This window comes from Neomonachus schauinslandi, chromosome 3 (genome assembly GCF_002201575.2).
Source record: "Neomonachus schauinslandi chromosome 3, ASM220157v2, whole genome shotgun sequence".
Classification (NCBI taxonomy): Eukaryota; Metazoa; Chordata; class Mammalia; order Carnivora; family Phocidae; genus Neomonachus; species Neomonachus schauinslandi.
The window spans coordinates 117,715,986-117,736,355 of NC_058405.1; the positions used below are offsets into that span (position 1 = coordinate 117,715,986).

The 20,370-nt window shown below is 37.2% G+C and overlaps 1 protein-coding gene across 2 annotated transcripts in view; it reads left to right on the top strand.

The window, feature by feature from the left end:
- The window catches only part of GALNT13 (polypeptide N-acetylgalactosaminyltransferase 13), a 547,381-nt gene that overhangs the window by 341,068 nt on the left and 185,943 nt on the right, over positions 1-20,370 (top strand). For both annotated transcript variants that reach the window (XM_021702903.1, XM_021702904.1), the window contains exon 8: positions 18,115-18,232. In XM_021702903.1, coding sequence (XP_021558578.1) covers positions 18,115-18,232 — 118 coding nt within the window. The remainder of the gene's footprint in view (positions 1-18,114; positions 18,233-20,370) is intronic.

Below are 20,370 nucleotides of genomic sequence, written 5' to 3' on the forward strand. Positions count from 1 at the left end.
GAAATGAATTGCATGACATATGCAAATGTGCATGCCTACCCACTGTTGAGCACTGTGCTAGGTTCTGCACATACAAAAATGAATCTGGCTATCTCTGCTCTGAAGTGGCTCACTGGCACTGGCCATATGTGTGCTGGACAAGGGAATGAGGAGAGCATAAGTGGCCAGAGTGTTGATGCACAGGAGTTAGACTACATGAACTGCTAGAATGGTATGTAAAGAATCTGGCTTTAATCTTGATTGTTTTAGTCTCTTAATTATGCCCTGTAGTAATCCTCAATAAATAATTATAAAGATACTAGTTTCTACTTTAATTTCTCATTGATTAAAATAGATTACTTTATTAAAAAGCTATCAGTTATTTATCAAGTCTGTATAACTTTCTTTACTCTTTCTCTCTTGCCATATAGACTCTTTTACATTTAGTCATTATTAATATTCTTTTTTTTTTTTAAAAAAAGATTTTATTTATTTATTTGAGAGAGAGAGCATGAGAGGGGGGAGGGTCAGAGGGAGAAGCAGACTCCCCGCCAAGCAGGGAGCCCGATGCGGGACTCGATCCCAGGACCCTGGGATCATGACCTGAGCCGAAGGCAGACGTTTAACCATCTGAGCCACCCAGGCACCCAGTCATTATTAATATTCTTGACATGACTTTCTTCATTCTTACTTGAAATACCCTGTTCAGTATCTTCCTAAAGTAAAACAAGAGTTTTAGATTTTCTTCTAATATTTGCTCTCATAATAAATCAAACATAGATGTAATGATGAATTTTATTCCTTACACCTTTTACTTACTTAGATATCCCTTTTTATTAACATTTGTCTGATATTATACATTTATTTTTCTCTCAACTGGAATTAGGAATTTATAAAGAATATCAAATAAATTAAACATTATTAATAACATCTCAGATTATAATTATTGTTCCTTTATTGTGAAAAACTTATAAGATGTTCACATATTATTTTCTGTAATTCTAGTATGATATCATTGAAGAAGCATTGAGGCTGGCTTTGGAGGATCTGGGTTTTATTAATCAAGCTCCTTCAATTGGGAAATTACCCATTCTTCTCAACTATGAAAAGGAAAATTATTCCCTGTTTTGCTTAACTCATGAAGTGCTAACATATTAAATGAGAAATATATTTGAAAGGAATTACTTCAAATGTATTTCTGAAAATGTAAGTAACAAATATATGCATTGCTCAATAAATGTGACAAATAACTACAGCTATAAAGAAGCAGAACACCAATGAGCCACCTCTTTTAGTATTTTATTATATTTCCTTCCAGAGAGTTTCTTTTCAGATAGATTTCTCCAAAATTGATTTTATCTATTTATTTGATAGAGAGAGAACAAGAGACTGAGAGAGCAGGAGCAGGGGGAGGGGCAGAGGGAGAAGCAGACTCCCCACTGAGTAGGGAGCCCGATGTGGGGCTCAATCCCAGGATCCCAAGATTACGACCTAAGCCAAAGCCAGACACTTAACCAACTGAGCCACCCAAGTGCCCCAGATTTCTCCACAATTTAAAAATTGATATATTATTAGTTTTTCTCCATGCCATTAAATTAAAAAAAAAAATTTTTTTTAATGGCTGCTAGCATCTCAATTATTAGCTCTTTTTTTTAAGATTTATTTATTTATCTTAGAGAGAGAGAGATTGAGAGAGAGCAGGGGGCAGGGCAGAGAGGGAGAGAGAGAATCCTCAAGCAGACTCCCCACTGAGCATAAAGGTGCAACATGGGGCTTGATCCCAGGACCCCAAAATCATGACCTTAGCCAAAAATCAAGAGTCAGTTGCTCAACAGACTGAGCCACCCAGGCACCCCAGCTCTTTTGTTTTTTATAAAGACAATTGAGAGTTGAGGAGTTAACAGAGGAGTAGGAGACCTAACTTTCGTCTGGTCCCCGGAATTCAGCTAGATAGTTATCAAACCATTCAGAACGCCTACAAACTCAATAGGAGATTGAAGAAAAGAATAACAGCAACTCTCTAAAATAGAAAAGCAACCACTTTTTGGAAGGTAGGACATGAGGAGAAGTGGGTCTGAGGCAATATTAGGGAAGATAGACTGCGGGGGAAGGGAGCCTCCATCAGCCAGATACCGATAAGTGATAGAGCAGCGGAGCACAAAGTCAGAAGTCTGCTCTGCTGAGGGACGTTGCTCCAGTGGCTAAGCAGGGGGTGGAACCCTCACTGGGACAGTGTGGTCTTAGGACCTTCGGGGTCACAGGAAGACTGAGTGTGGCAGAGCTCCCGGAGCCAAGGAGTGGACTCTCAGCTTGGGGTTGCCGTAAACCATGATCCGCAGCACAGCCGGGCCACTGCTCTCCCGGCTGGGACTCAACAAGCGGCAGATCCGGGGAGACTCCCCTTCCTCCCCCAGGAGGAGCAGTGCGGGAGCGCACCACAGGAATCTGCTGGGTTTGGAGACTCCAAATGGGGTCGTGCACCAAAGATAGAAATGCTTGGTCACAGTCTGGGTGAGCACGGAGTGCGGCTGGAGCCCAGGGAGACGGGAGTGATTGCTTTTCTCTGAGGGTGCACTGAGGAGTGATGCCCCGAGCTCTCGGCTCCTCTGGAGCAGAGATTGGGAGGTCACAATTTTCATTCTCCTCCTCCAAAGCTATATGGAAAGCTTTCAGGGAACAAAAGCTACTGAGAGCAAACCCAAGCAGATTACTTAGCCCGGCCCCGGACAAGGGCAGGGCAATTCCACCTGGGGCAAAGACATTTCAGAATCACTGCAACAGGCCCCTCCCCCAGAAGATCAGTGGAACAGCCAGCCAAGACCAAGTTTACCCATCAATGAGAACAGCAGAACTCCAGCACTAGAGGAATACAGCACATAGAATCCATGGCTTTTTTTCCCCTGATTCTTTAGTCTTTCAAAGTTAATTTTTTTAATTTTATTTTTTTCTTTTTCTATTTTTGTTTAGTTGAAGTTTTCTTCTTTCCTTTTTCAACTAACATCTTATCAATTCCTTTTTAAAAATCTTTTTTAATGTTTCATTTTTACAGTCATATTCTATCTCCTCAATGTTTAACCTTATTTTTTGTATATATATATATGTAAGTTTTTCTTTCTTTAAAGTTTTGGGATACAGTTTCTCCTAAAAGATCAAAATATACCCTAAATCTAGTGTATGATGTTGTTCTAGTCTCCAGCCTGACCACATTCTTTTTTTTAAAAATTTTTTTCATTCTTTTTTCAACCAACTTCTTATCAATTCCTTTTTTAAAATCTTTTTTAATTTTCATCTTTACAGTCATATTCCATTCTTTCATCATATTAACCCTTAATTTTTTATAAATGTAAGTTTTTCTTTCTTTAAAATTTTGGGAGGCACTTTCTTCTAACAGACCAAAATACACCCAAAATCTAGTGTGTGGCTCTGTTCTATTCAACAGCCTGATCATATTCTTTTATTTTTTTCCCCTTCTTTTTTTGTTTTCCCCTTTCTTTTACCCTCGGTTTCTGGTCTCTTCTGATTTGTTTAGTGTATATTTTTCTGAGGTTGTTGACCCTCTTAGCATTTTTTTAGCATTTTGTTCTCTCATTCATCTATTCTCCTATGGACAAAATGACAAGATGGAAAAACGCACCTCAAAAAAAAAAGAACAAGAGACAGTACCGACTGCCAGGGACCTAATCAATACGGACATTACTAAGATGTCAGAACTAGAGTTCAGAACAACGATTTTAAAGATACTAGCTGGGCTTGAAAAAAGCATAGAAGATACAAGAGAATCCCTTTCTGGAGAAATAAAAGAACTGAAATCTAACCAATTCAAAATCAAAAAGGCTATTAAATGAGCTGCAATCAAAAATGGAGGTTTTAACTGCTAGGATAAATGAGGCAGAAGAGAGAATCAGTGATATAGAAGATCAAATGATGGAGAATAAAGGGGCTGATAAAAAGAGAGATAAACAACTACTGGATGACGAGGGCAGAATTTGAGAGATAAATGATTCCATAAAGTGAAACAACATTAAATAATTGGGATCCCAGAAGAAGAAGAGAGAAAGGGGCAGAAGGTATACTAGAGGAAATTATAGCAGAGAATTTCCCTAATTTGGGGAAGGAAACAGGCATCAAAATCCAGGAGGCACAGAGAACCCCCCTCAAAATCAATAAAAATAGGTCAACACCCTGACATCTAATAGTAAAACTCACAAGTCTCAGAGACAAAGAGAAAGTCCTGAAAGCAGCTCAAGACAAGAGGTCTGTAACCTACAACAGTAGAAACATTAGATTGGCAGCAGACCTATCCACAGAGACCTGGCAAGCCAGAAAGGACTGGCAGGATATATTCAGAGCACTAAATGAGAAAAATATGCAGCCAAGAATACTATATCCAGCTAGGCTGTCATTGAAAATAGAAGGAGAGATAAAAAGCTTCCAGGACAAACAAAAATTAAAGGAATTTGCAAACGCCAAACCAGCCCTAAAAGAAATATTGAAAGGGGTCCTCTAAGCAAAGAGAGAGCCTAAAAGTAACATAGACCAGAAAGGAACAGAGACAATATACAGTAACAGTCACCTTACCGACAGTACAATGGCACTAAATTCATATCTTTCAATAATTACCCTGAATGTAAATGGGCTAAATGCCCCAATCAAAAGACACAGATTGGTTAAAAAAACAAGACCCATCGATACACTGTCTACAAGAGACTCATTTTAGAACCAAAGACACCTGCAGGTTTAATGTGAGGGTGTGGAAAACCATTTACCATGCTAATGGACACCAAAAGAAAGCTGGGGTGGCAATCCTTATATCAGACAAATTAGATTGTAAACCAAAGACTATAATAAGAGATGAGGAAGCACACTATATCCTACTTAAAGGGTCTATCCAACAAGAAGATCTAACAATTGTAAATATCTATGCCCCTAACATGGGAGCAGCCAATTAATAACAAAATCAAAGAAACACATCAACAATAATACAATAATAGTAGGGGACATTAACACCCCCCCCCTCAAATGGACAGATCATCTAAGCAAAAGATCAAAGGGAAATAAAGGCTTTAAATGACACACTGGACCAGATGGCCTTCACAGATATATTCAGAACATTCCATTCCAAAGCAACAGAATACACATTCTTCTCTAGTGCACATGGAACATTCTCCAGAATAGACCACATCCTGGGTCACAAATCAGGTCTCAACCAGTACCAAAAGATTGGAATCATTCCCTGCATATTTTCGGACCATAATGCTTTGAAACTAGAACTCAATCATAACAGGAAAGTTGGAAAGAACTCAAATACATGGAGGCTAAAAAGCATCATACTAATGAATGAATGGGTCAACCAGGAAATTGAAGAATTTTAAAAATTCATGGAGGGGCGCCTGGATGGCTCAGTCATTAAGCGTCTGCCTTCGGCTCAGGTCATAATCCCAGGGTCCTGGGATCGAGCCCCACATCGGGCTCCCTGTTCAGCGGGAAGCCTGCTTCTCCCTCTCCCACTCCCCCCTGCTTGTGTTCCCTCTCTCGCTGTCAATCTCTCTGTCAAATAAATAAATAAAATCTTAAAAAAAAATTCATGGAAACATGAAAATGAAAACACAACTGTTAAAAATCTTTGGGATGCAGCAAAGGTGGTCCTAAGAGGAAAGTATATAGCAATACAAGCCTTTCTCAAGAAACCAGAAAGATCTCAAATACACAACCTAACCCTACACTTAAAGGAGCTGGAGAAAGAACAGCAAATAAAGCCTAAGCCCAGCAGGAGAAGAGAAGTAATAAAGATCAGAGCAGAAATCAATGAAATAGAAACCAAAAGAACAGTAGAACTGATCAACAAAACTAGGAGCTCATTCTTTGAAAGAATAAGATTAATAAACCCTTGGCCAGACTTACCAAAAAGAAAAGAAAAGGGACCCAAATAAATAAAATCATGAATGAAAGAGGAGAGATCACAACCAACACCAAAGAAATACAAACAATTATAAAAACATATGAGCAACTAGAGCAAGTTAGATAATCTGGAAGAAATGGATGGATTCCTAGAGATGAATAAACTACCAAAACTAAACCAGGAAGAAATAGAAAACCTGAACAGACCCATAACCACTAAGGAAATTTAAGCAGTAATCAAAACTCTCCCACCAAAGAAGAGCCCAGGGCCAGATGGCTTTATAGGGGAATTCTACCAAACATTTAAAGAAGAATTAATACCTATTCTTCTTTTTTTTTTTTTTTTTTTTTAAAGATTTTATTTATTTATTCATTAGAGACAGAGAGAGAGAGAGGCAGAGGGAGAAGCAGGCTCCCAAGAAGCAGGGAGCCCGATGCGGGACTCGATCCCAGGACCCTGAGATCATGACCTGAGCCGAAGGCAGACGCTTAACCATCTGAGCCACCCAGGCGCCCAATACCTATTCTTCTGAAGCTATTTCAAAGAATAGAAATGGAAGGAAAACATCCAAACTCATTTTATGAAGCCAGCATTACCTTGATCCTAAAACCAGGCAAAGACCCCATCAAAAAGGAGTACTACAGACCTATATCCCTGATGAACAGGGATGCAAAAATTCTCACCAAAATACTAGCCAATATGATTGAACAGTACATTAAAAGGATTATTGAACACAACCAAGTGGGATTTATTCCTGGGCTGCAAGTTTGGTTCAACATCAACAAATCAACCAATGTGATACAATACATTAATAAAAGAAAGAACAAGAACCATATGATACTCTCAATAGATGCAGAAAAAAGCATTTGACAAAGTACAACATCCTTTCTTGATCAAAAATCTTCAGAGTGAGGGATAGAGGGTACATACCTCAATATCATAAAAGCCATCTACAAAAAGCCCACAGCGAATATCATACTCAATGGGGGAAAACTGAGAGCTTTTCCCCTAAGGTCAGGAACACGGCAGGGATGTGCACTATCACCATTGCTGTTCAACATAGTACTAGAAGTCCTAGCCTCAGCAATCAGACAACAAAAAGAAATAAAAGGCATCCAAATCAGCAAAGAAGAAGTCAAACTCTCACTTTTTGCAGATGATATGATACTTTATGTGGAAAACCCAAAAGACTCCACCCCAAAACTGCTAGAACTCATACAGGAATTCAGTAAACTGGCAGGATATAAAGTCAATGCACAGAAATCAGTGGTATTTCTATACACCAACAACAAGACAGAAGAAAGAGAAAGGAGTCGATCCCATTTACAATTGCACCCAAAACCATAAGATACCTAGGACTAAATCTAACCAAAGAGGCAAAGAATCTGTACTCAGAAAACTATAGAATACTCATGACAGAAATTGAGGAAGACACAAAGAAATGGAAAAATGTTCCATGCTCATGGATTAGAAGAACAAATATTGTGAAAATGTCTATGCTACCTAGAGCAATCTACACATTCAATGCAATCCCTATCCAAATACCATCAACTTTTTTCAAAGAAATGGAACAAATAATCCTAAAAGTTGTATGGAACCAGAAAAGACCCCGAATAGCCAGAGGAATGTTGAAAAAGCAAAGCAAAGCTGGCGGCATCACAATTCTGGACTTCTAGCTCTATTACAAAGCTGTCATCATCAAGACAGTATGGTACTGGCACAAAAACAGACACATAGATCAATGGAACAGAATAGAGAGCCCAGAAATGGACCCTTAACTCTACGGTCAACTAATCTTCGACAAAGGAAAGAATGTCCAATGGAAAAAAGACAGTCTCTTCAACAAATGGTGTTGGGACAATTGGACAGCCACATGCAGAAGAATAAAATTGGACCGTTTCCTTACACCATACACAAAAATAGACTCAAAATGGATGAAAGACCTCAAAGTGAGACAGGAATCCATCAAAATCCTAAAGGAGAACACAGGCAGCAACCTCTTCGACCTCAGCCGCAGCAACTTCTTCCTAGGAACATTGCCAAAGGCAAGGGAAGCAAGGGCAAATATGAACTATTGGGATTTCATCAAGATAAAAATCTTTTGCACAGCAAAAGAAATGTGCAACAAAACCAAAAGACAACCAACAGAATGGGAGAAGATATTTGCGAATGACCTATCAGATAAAGGGCTAGTATCCAAAATCTATTTAGAACTTACAAACTCAACACCCAAAGAACAAATGATCCAATCAAGAAATGGGCAGAAGACATGAACAGACCTTTTTCCAAAGAAGACATCCAAATGGGCAACAGACACCTGAAAAAGTGCTCAACATCACTCAGCATCAGGGAAATCCAAGTCAAAACCTCAATGAGATACCACCTCACACCAGTCAGAATGGCTAAATTTAGCAAGTCAGGAAACGACATATGTTGGCGAGGATGCAGAGTAAGGGGAACTCTCCTACACTGTTGGTGGGAATGCAAGCTGGTGCAGCCACTCTGGAAAACAGTATGGAGGTTCTTCAAAAAGTTGAAAATAGAGCTACCATACGATCCAGCAATTGCACTACTGGGAATTTACCCCAAAGATAAAAATGTGGTGATCTGAAGGGGCACATGCACCCCAATGTTTTTAGCAGCAATGTCCACAATAGCCAAACTATGGAAAGAGCCTAGATGTCCATCAACAGATGAACGGATATAGAAGATGTGGTATATATAAACAATGGATTACCATGCAACCGTCAAAAAAAAAAAAAAAAAAAGAAATCTTGCCATTTCCAACAACATTAATAGAACTGGAGGGTATTATGCTAAGCGAAATAAGTCAACTGGAGAAAGACAAGTACCATATGATCTCACTGATATGGGGAATTTGAGAAACAAGACAGAGGATCATAGGGGAAGGGAGGGAAAAATGAAACAAGACGAAACTGGAGAGGGAGACAAACCGTAAGACTCTTAATCTCAGGAAACAAACTGCGGGTTTTTGGAGTGGAGGTGGGTGGGAGGGATGGGGTGTCTGGGTGATGGACATTGGGGAGGGTAAGTACTATGGTGAGCACTGTGAATTATGTAAAACTGATGAATCACAGACCTGTACCCCTGAAACAAATAATAGATTATATGATAATAAGAAAAATTTTTTAAAAATGACATTTGAGAGTTTTTTTACACTTTATTTTGCCAATTTTGTCTTCTGATTTTTTGTATATAATGTGGTCTTTTTAGAATTATGCAATTAAGAAATGTGAAACTTGTTTTAATACTTTTGATACTTTTTGCCAGTTTGATTCCCCTGCAAAATTATCAGACTCTATAGTTCCTCTAGTAAGTATAATAAAAAAAAACACACACTTATTTTATTCTGTAAAGTGTTTTACACATGAGACACAATATTTCCTATTATTTAATAGCAACTAAGAATATATTGCTTGGGCTCCTAGGCTAAGAGGTGGGATGCTGGGTGGCTCAGTCAGTTAAGCATCTGCCTTTGGCTTAGGTCATGATTTGAGAGTCCTGGGATCGAGTTTCACATCCAGCTCCCTGCTCAGTTGGGGAGTCTGCTTCTCCCTTTCCTTCTGCCTGCTGCTCTCCCTGTTTGTGCTCGCTCTTTCTGTCAAATAAATGAATAAAATCTTAAAAAATATATATATATATATATTGCTTAATTTTTATCTGTCAGATTTTCTCTATTAGATTTTTCTTAGGCCAATGAAAATACATTTTTACCTTGGAGGAAAGAAGCAAGGATACTCTCAAATCCTGTGAGACACTTCTTTACAATAGAAGATACTAAAGCAAAACACAGGGAAAGGTCAAAATTATGTGAAGAACAAAGACTTTGAAGGAAAAAGTTTGAAGGAAAATCTTTAGAATATTCCAACTGTTTAGCATTCTTACCTACTCATGTGAAAATCTAATATATGTTGATTTTTTTTTTAATTTTATTTATTTATTTGAGAGAGAGAGAATGAGAGAGAGCACATGAGAGGGGAGAGGGTCAGAGGGAGAAGCAGACTCCCTGCCGAGCAGGGAGCCCGATGCGGGACTCGATCCAGGGACTCCAGGATCATGACCTGAGCCGAAGGCAGTCGCTTAACCAACTGAGCCACCCAGGCGCCCATATATATGTTGATTTTGAAAGAAAAAAAATCCCACCTTAGGTGTCTGCCTTTGGCTAGGGTCATGATCCCGGGGTCCTGGGATCGAGCCCCACGTCGGGCTCCCTTCTCAGCAGGAAGCCTGCTTCCCCCTCTCCCACTCCCCCTGCTTGTGTTCCCTCTCTCGCTGTGTCTCTCTCTGTCAAATAAACAAATAAAATCTTTAAAAAAAAAAAAAAAGGAAAATAGCACATGTATATTATATTATTTCCTAATGGTTTAGAAGATAATTTTTTTTTCACAGTTTTCATAAAGGTCTATTTCATTATTGGTGGTAGTGCCTTTAATAGTTAAATACGTTTAAATAATGTATAGGTGACTGCACGACTGCAGCATTGGTAACTAGATAGATAACCAATTCAACTAGAAACCAGCTAACAAGTAACTGTCTAAATATTTAAAATACAGCTCTTGTTTAGATCATCCTTTGATTTGATCACCTTCTTGGTGGGGGAGCGGAGCCTGCTGATCACACTGGAAATATATTAAGGCCAAATCTTCTGATATCCATTCCCAGAGGTTTCTTTAGATAATTTACAAGACTTTCCTAGCATCTGTTGAGATGAGATGAAAACGAGGTATTAATGAAAACATTTAAAAACATCTGGCCCCATTGTTTATTTTGATTCTTCCTACGCAAAAAATGAAAAGAAAAGGAAAGATAAAAAATTTGCGCCAATTACTGTACATCCTCTTGGAAGCTTAGGGTTTTATCAGGTTGTGAGGATTATGAAAAAGGATTAAGGAAAAAGGAAAAAAATAACTTTTCCTGGCATATAGGTCTTTAAGCACAAGTTAAGGTATTTGATTCCAATACTTGTTGGTAAATGGGGTCTTTGGCAGCAAAGTAAGCCACTTGCCCATAATAAGGAGAACTTTTTTCTTCTTTTTTTTTCTTTTTCTTATCCTTTAAAAATAGCTTTGTAACTGTTTTTGTGTTCCATAGACTAAAGGATTGAGCAGGTTTCCTTGTTCAGAGCTTAAACCAGCATGGGCTCTTAAGATGACAGTTTCTTCTCTACCAAAGCTGCATCTTCTTACCCAGTATGTTCAAGTGGGTATCGTGGTGTGCAATATTTCACTAAACCCCATTTCTGTTCTCTGTAAAAACCTTGAAATACATTCAATATTTGATTATTCATCGCTCTAATGAAGTAATCGTTATACTTTTGCTTCCTTTCTGTCTCTTCTGCTTTCTATATTGGAGATAGTAGACAGAATAAGGAGGGAAGGAGAGAAACTCACACCATCTAATTTTTGTTTGGTTTCTAAACCTGCAAAATGGTTAACCAAATCATATTTTATGATTTAAAAAAATTGAGATTATGTATTTCAGCTATTTATGCCTCATATTTGTGTAAATAATAAAATATTTATGTTTCTCATTTCTCTTTATTATGGCTTATACTATATGAGAAATGTTATTAACAGAGAGCTAAATACTTACAGTCTAGATATTGTGTTCTTGGATCATTGCAAATCACAGCCTGAGGCTGACCTATAGTCTCTCAAATCTTTAGATTTTTTTTCCCCAGAGACCTTACTTATTTACCAAGTAAGATGAATAGAATCCTAATATGTTAAAGGGAAAGACTAGTGAGAAGAAATGATGTTTCAATAACTTTGAAATAAGTTGCTTTGAAGAGCAGTGCATTTTTAAAATCCATAGGAAAACACGGTGCATAAATTTGGGGCTTGAAATCAGGAAAGTGTATTTCTAATTACCTACCTCAAATTATTTGGTGTATATGGACACATTGAGTGATGACTAGTTGGTTGAGAGGGAGAGAGGTATGTAGGGAGAGGGAGAGAGGAAGGAAAGAGAAAAGAAGAGAGAAAAAAGAGAAAAGAAAAGATTGTTTCCTTAATTGGGCCACTGACTACCTGGGGGTTCTTGAGCAAGTCATTTAAACACATTGCAACTAAATTTGGTTGACCAGATCTATAGGGGTTTTAAAGTTCTAAAATACTACAGTTCCTTTAAAAATTAATTAGACTCTGAAAATAATTTTTAAAAAGCTGATTATAATCTCGCCAAACACAGATGTTTTCTCTTCCTTATTAAAATTAATATTTAAATGTGTAGTTCTTGTTTTGTGCTTGTACTACTCTAATAGTGTTACATCCATTAATACATATACCCTCATTTTATAGATGATTAAGCTGGAACACAGAGTTTAAGTGGCTTGGCTTACCAAAGGTCACACTGTGGGGTTGAGTTTTAACCCCAGTCAGTCTAGATACAAAGTCCATGCTCCTAAAAACTAAACTTATCCCTCTCTTGAGTCTTCTGTGGTCGCTCTGCTTTTCACACATGTGGTGGTGATTCTAGTGTGAAATACTTGACTTACCATCTTATTGGTGAAAATGGAGACATCACAGTTTAGCATTAATGAATAATCAGACGTGTTCTATCATAATTTCTTTAACTTTCCCAACTTCTGGTGAAATGCTTCAGTGTTTTTCCATGTCAAGTGCTTACTTTTTGGAATCCTTTCCTATAGTCCACATTATTACAAAGCTTTGTATCTTTAATTCTAAAATACTACCAAACTCAATCCCGAAAACTTCTACTAGATGATAAAATCCTGGAATGATTATCAGTTTAGGAGACGTGAAAAAGAATTATTTTTGTAATTTTAGAAATAAAATTGCAGGTGATTTTAACTTATAAATAGATTGCTTTGTGGCCATGAGGATACATGCTTATTTGTTTATTTCACTTATTTAACAAATATCTATTAATAGTCTAATAGTATTAAACCAAAATATTAGCTATATGTATAAAGGTGGTAAAATATATGCAGAAATAAATGTAATACTCAAAAAGAAGTAAAAAAGTGCCTTGAGAGAAAAAGAGACTGAGGGCTACTGAAGGAGGCAGAAGGGGAGGATTACATCCAGACTGGAGGGACAGGGGCTGTACTGAGGGCAGGCTGCATGGAATAATAGTCTTTGGCCTAAGAATAGAGCAGGTTTGAACATACACCGGAAGTTTAAAAAGGGAAATCCAAGTGACAAGTGGATGTAGACACGTGCACCGGGGTGGGAAAGTTACTATTAACAGCTAAACACTTTGAATATAGAGAAATAGTTAAAAGGAATGGAGATGCTCTTTGGGTGGCACCACGTCACTGATGCCATAATAAGGAGCTGGAATTTTTTTTTTTGTTTGAGAGAGAGAGAGAGAGTGTGCACGAGTGGGAGGGCAGGCAGAGGGAGAGAGAGAGAGAGAGAATCTTAAGCAGTCTCCATGCTCAGTGTGGAACCAGACACAGGGCTTGATCTCACAATCCTGAGATCATGACCTGAGCTGAAATCAGTAGTCAGTTGCTTAACCACCAGAGCCATCCAGGCACCCCTGGAATTTCTTTCTTTTTTTTTTTTTTTTTTTTAAAGATTTTATTTATTTATTTGAGAGAGAGAATGAGAGAGAGCATGAGGGGTCAGAGGGAGAGGCAGACTCCCTGCTGAGCAGGGAGCCCGATGCGGGACTCGATCCAGGGACTCCAGGATCATGACCTGAGCCGAAGGCAGTCGCTTAACCAACTGAGCCACCCAGGCGCCCCGGAATTTATTTCTTAAAATAGGTATTTAAACATCTGGTAAACAGTTTCAGAAGAGTTTTGATTTAGAGAGATTAACCTGGCTATGGTTTGTAGAATAAATTTTGGAAGCAGCAGACTCTAGAAGCAGGAGGATTCCCCTAACAGAGTTAGAAATAAGAGGACTAAAATTGGATAGTGACCATGATAACAGAGAACAGAGATAAGAGTCAAAAATACTTTGGAAGAAAATAGGAAGTAGGGGCGCCTGGGTGGCTCAGTCGTTAAGCATCTGCCTTCGGCTCAGGTCGTGATCCCAGGGTCCTGGGATCGAGCCCACATTGGGCTCCCTGCTCAGTGGGAAGCCTGCTTCTCCCTCTCCCACTCCCCCTGCTTGTGTTCCCTCTCTCGCTGTGTCTCTTTCTGTCATATAAATAAATAAAATCTTTAAAAAAAAAAAGAAAATAGGAAGTATTTGGGAAATGATTGAATGGGACACAGGAAAGAAAGTTACTAAAAGGGGTTTTATCCTTTTGTATTGAGATTCTGGAAGGAACTAGAGGACACTGAAGGAGAAGCAATATGGAAGGGTAGCACATGTTCAGTGCTATGTTTATACCTCGAGCAGACTCAAAAGAATTTTTTTTAAGAAAACATCTAGAAAGTAATTAGAAAAACACAAACAATGCAGGAGGAAGCAATGAAAAAAGAAAACACGGATTAGGACTCTGCCTCACAGAGAGGACAGTTAAAGTCATACAGTGAAAGAGCTTATACAGGTAAAGAGTATAGGAAGGGGAAAGCTCCACGGAGAGGTCCTTGGGAAGACTACATATTGGGAGAAAAGGAGATAATTATTAAGTGCACACATCTACAAAACAATATTATAATTGTATCTTATACTCATGTCACAAATATGGAATTAGGAACTTGAGACAGCCAGCAAGGAAAAGGAAGAGGAAGGGATATCAATAAGAATCATAAAATGAATAGGAAGAACCTCTCTGGAAAAAATGCAATTGGAGTCAGGGGTGAAATGTGTTTTAAGCAGCGAGGCTGAATTGTGTTCAAATGCTTCCAAAGGAAGACATTTTAAGGAAAGCCTATTGAAGTTCAGAATCAACGGGGCCTTTTCAGAAAGAAGTTATGGTAGAGGTGGGAGCAGGATCCAGATTCCAGTTAGAAGGTCAAGAGGAGTTGAGGGAATATGTAGAAAGTATCCTTTCAATAAGGTTACCAGTGAAGGGAATAGAAAATATATATCCCTTATTGGAATGAGTAGTAGGATGGAGTGAAGAACTATTTTGGTTTAGGATAGAACTTGATTGAGCAGTGTCATAAACTCAAGAGGACAATCTAGAAATGAAAGGCATAAAACATAAATGTAATAGTCAATGACCAAGTGGCTGAAAGAGTAGTCAGAAAAGAACTGGCTGAGGGCAAAAGAGTGAATGTTAGCTCACAATGAAGAAGGAGATATTCTTTCCTCTGAGGCAGGAGGAAGGAAGAGGCCATGAGAAGACACATACACATACTGAGGTAGAGATAGGGGGAGTTTAGATTTCATGACCGAGGGAATTTTGATTTTATGCTTTGCCTTAATCTCATTTTTTGAGAAGAGGCCAAAACTTTTAGATAAGAGTCAGCTAAAAAATGAGACAGATTAACACAAATGAGACAAATTAACACAGATAAAAGGATCGTTAGCTGTTTATAGGCTAAGCAGAGAATATTTGGACTTGAAGTATTACCAGTTGACCTCATCTTACTGCTTTTTCAATGATTCTCTGGCTCCTAGGAGAAGTGGATAATGCAAGGGTAGGTTTACCCAGACACTAATATTTACAAAAAAAATTGGGTCAGATAAGGGAAGGACAGAGAATTTAGGATGCTAAGCTATTTTTGCTCACTGACCTGGCAGAACCTTGGAGAGAGAGTGAGAGGAGGGAAAGGAACAATTCCTGAAGGGGGTTATTATGTGAGAAATAGGAGTAGCTAAGGAACCCTAAACACGATGGTAGAATAAAAAAGTGACTGTCATAGGATTGAAATAGGAGGGGTTAAAAAATAGAAAGTTGTGTTCAGAGAAGCAGATGTCGGAGTTCAACATCTTGGATCTGAAGTAGATTCAGATAATTTTGAAATGAAATGAGGGTGTGTATGGGAAGTCAAAATTAAGTGAGGGACGCTCAAGACCCATGAATGATTATCAACAACAACAACGACAGAGACAAAGATATACCACCTAATCTTATTAACTATTTGTTATGGGCTGGGAACTGTGCTGAGTGCTTTACTTCTACTAGCTCCATTCATCTTTACCTACTGACTGTGTGGTAGGCAAGATTCACAGCCGTTGGGCTGATTACCCCCCTCCCCCACCAATGGGTTGAATTGATTAATAAGGTTAGGCCGTATATAGGTTTTTAATTTTCTAGGCACCCTGAACACTTAAGGTTCACACAGCCATATGCAAATAATTCATTAGGGACGGTACAGAGCAGTTAACTTAGAATAGAACATGTTGCATAACACTGGCTATGGCTGTAGATATTATATAAGGCACAGTCTCTGGACTGTTTGAGAGAGCGAACATTGCAAATACAAAAAAAAAAAAAAACTCCCTAGGAGCATCTGTCTTCAGAAAATACAGGATTTTTTTGAGGAATTGTCATTTTATGCTCTTATTTTTGTTACTTTTTAAGCATAAGTGAAACTTTTGAGTCATTTTTATGGTTAAATATATAAATTATTTTAGTCATTTATTATACATTTCTCACATATTTTTAGGAATTATGACCAACTGTAAGATGAAATTCAATGCATGTATTTAAGCTAAATGCATTAGTACTTTATTAGTAAATAGAGAAGTGGGCAGGCACTCCACACAGATCATTAAAAATGCATCACTTAACATTCTTACACACCTGGTTGCATTATGATAAGATAATTGTAGCAATTTTTGTTCCTAGTTTCATTAAATAGACTATGCAGCACTATTACACCTTGTATAGTTATTGCCACAGAATTCCAAAACCCCAATCAGGTGAGGGTGGTGGCTACTCCATAATTACCATCTGTTTAGCTATGTTACTGTTTCCCATTATAACTCAGAAGGTCAGTGATACTGTTCATGATAGCAAGGGAGCAAGACCAGAAGTAATAAAATAGTTCTGAGACTAAGGAGGCTCTGCTACTCCAGCTGATGGACAGTTAATTGCTTGAGTGTAAAACAGTGAGAGCACTGGGAGAAATAGAGAACTTTGCAATATGGTTGATGTCCAAGTACAATATTATTTGGTGGTTTTTCAATAAACTACATTGTTCAATTAGAGGACATGAGCATATCCTGTGGAATATAGAGCATATCTCTATAGAAGCAACATTTGTTAATTTTTTTCACAATCTCAGACTACTTGGATGAGCATTCCAAATCCCTTAGACCAGTGTTAACTCCTCTTTAGCAGCACATTAGAATCACCAAGGGACTTTACATATTACCAAAGGTGTGGCCCCACCCCAGGCCAATTAAATCTGAATCTGTGGAGGGTGATACCCAAGCATGGAAATGTGTTTTTTAAAGTTGCTTTGGGGGCCTCTAATGTGCTAGGAAGGTTTAAAACTGCTATTCTACAGTTAACGTTAAAAAATAATAATTGTCAGTATAGATAGATCCATTTGTGAAAAACTAGAATTTTTTTAGTTTCAATTCATACTGCTTATATAGGAAGACTTGCATAGTTCATATATTAACCATTGACTTTAATTAATCTTTTAAAATTAATTAATAAGTAATCCTTTGAAAAGTTAACATCTGACTTCTTAGTTCCTATAGAGAAACTTCAAATGTGAGAATCGAAAGGCATTTATTCCTAGGAAAACGTTTTAGAATCTGTGCAAAATGTTCTTCTAAGCATATGGGATTTATGTTTATCCATAGGGCCATGTAATTAACTCTATCATTTTACTTGAGTAAAGAGAAGAATAAACAAATACATGTAAAGCTCTACCTTAAAAAAAATACTTCCATAAATATCGTTACTTATTGCCTATAAACATTTTTATAGTGTTTAATATTTTTCATATTTAAATAGATTATAGATATTTTCACAGAGAAACCATTTCCACAGGTTTTTAGAAATCACATTAAAATGTTTTATAATTAGGTGACAAAAGATCACAACTGGTAGGGGTAAGAGCACTAACTTCTCTTCACTATGCCTTTCAGAAGGAATATAATTGCCCCCCTCTTAAGTGGCCAGTGTTCCTTCCATATTATCTTTTTGATCACCTGTAAGAAAAATATAGACTAATCTAAATTTAGTTTTACAGAAAATGTGAAATAAAATGCTACTTATTAATTTTAAAACCTCTGACACCTTGGCTCTATGTTTCCAGTTTGAGATTTTTGAGTACTATTTTTTTTTTAATTTAAAATGTCTCAAAACTATTTGCTATAGTCTCATTAAACTCCACACATTGTTTTCAAAAGATATTCTTTTCTTTTTGTTTTTTTTTCAACTAGGACCCCTACTATGGCTGGTGGCCTATTTTCTATTGACAGAAACTACTTTGAAGAGATAGGAACTTACGATGCAGGAATGGATATCTGGGGTGGAGAGAATCTTGAAATGTCTTTTAGGGTAATTGCATTTTACTTTATTTTTTAAACTCTGAACACACTATGCTGTAGCATGCACATATAGACCCAGTAATTTACTGTCAAATCTTTTTTTTTGTAAAGTGATGCAAATTACTGATCAGTTGGTCATTTTAATACTTATTTAGAAGCTTTGCTAGAGTTTTTTGCATGCAATATTTACTGTTAAATCGCAAATTATAGCTATTTTTAAAGTTTTCAAAAATAATTCTTTTATTCATGGTTCAAAGACATTAGGGCTTTCAGTTTTTGAAATAAAGAGGGCTTTATTTCTTATATAAAGCATTACCCTATAAAATTGCATTGTGTTTTTGAACCGAAACTTGGAAGTATTTATGTTACCTGAATTTGCAAGCTGCCTGAAGCTATTCTCAAATACCTTTAAGAATAACCCATGGTCAAAGGAACTCTGGATAATTCTGCAAGTAGCATGATTGATTTCACAGTTATAGACATTATTGTTTGATGAATCAGTTTGAATAATGCAAATTCACTTATTAAATGGCCTTCCAAGCAAATGAAAATTAAGGATTAATCCTTCATGCATATGATACTGGAAAGCATATGAATAATTTTTATATTTTGTTATATTTGGAAATCTAAAAAGCAGACACATAAATGTGCCTTCATGCTAACAAATGATAAGTGCTGGAATACTGTTTTTTCTTCAAACCACATATATTATTATTTTTAAATGAATTAAGTTAATAATACTGTTCTTTTCTTTCTTCCTGGAATTTAACATGAAATATTCAAAACGCTGTATTGATTTTGCCAAAATCATGTAATAAAATTATTAGAGTTTAGATATAATTATCTATGAAGTGCAAGAGTTATGACTTTTAATTTCTCATTTAGAAAGTAAAGTTTGTTTTTCACTAACAAAATATAAATATATGATGTGTAAGAAAAGTTAAAATTTGAGAATAAAAATTACTTTGAATTTATATAATGTGGAATTTAGTGGATCTCAATAATCTGAATTATTTTAGAACCACTAGAATGGCCTTCTTATACAATTTTTTGCCTATAAACCTTCCTTATAGCCAAATGTCTGAGAACATCATTAGCTAATGGAATTGTATTCTTTCCATATTTGCTTATGTACTTATAGTCAGATTAGAACTTGCCCCACAAGATTTGGCACCATACTCAGGAATGTCTTCTTGACATCAGGCACATGATATATCCTTCACAACTTTTAGGGACATTGGGGGACCCAACCTTTTCACTTGGTGTAGTTCTCAAAGTGCAGAAAATAAGAGGTGACAGTTAAAAAAAGAAGAGAAGAGTGGAAGGAAGGAAGGAAGGAAAGAAAGAAAGAAAGACGGGAGGAAGGCAGGCAGTATATTCAAAAGCTGAAAAAAAAAAATTTGCTCTTACCCTGGGATGTAGCAATGAGAGTATTTACCCATTCATTACCCAATGTTTCTTTGATGTTGTGCTGGGATTATATAAGGAAAAAAATCAATATAGCAATATTGCTATTATCTGTGATCATATTGCCCAGCTTTTTTTCCTTTTTCACCTCTTTTCTCCTCACCTGTTAAGCTTGATTCTCTGCCGATGGACTCCCCTTACTTTCATCACATAGCTTCCATATAGGATGGACGTTCTTTAACTAATTGAGAGATATGTTAGGGAGCAGCTTAGTGGAGTAATATGAAAAACCAGGAGAACATGATCAGAAAATCCAACAGATATATTAAATGCACCAAAGAGGAAGATTGGGGAATATGGTAGGTGAAACAGATACCAGACGGACAGAGTGAATGCAACTGGTGGTCATAAGAATGATCAGATCCCAAGAAAATGACACAAGAGGTTAGTTGTGATTGGTTGTTTGACATTATGAGGAAACAAAGCACAGTAACACCCCCTTGTCTGTGGTTTCGCTTTCTGCGGTTTCAGTTACCTGCAGTCAACTGTAATCCAGAAGCAGATGATCTTCCTTCTGACGTATTGTCAGAAGGTCAACAGTAATAGCCTAATGCTCTGTCACAGTGCCTACATCATTTACCTCACTTCATCTCATCATGCAGACATTTTATCGTCACATATCATCACAAGAAGGGTGAGTACAGTACAATAAGATATTTCCAGAGAGAGAGAGACCACGTT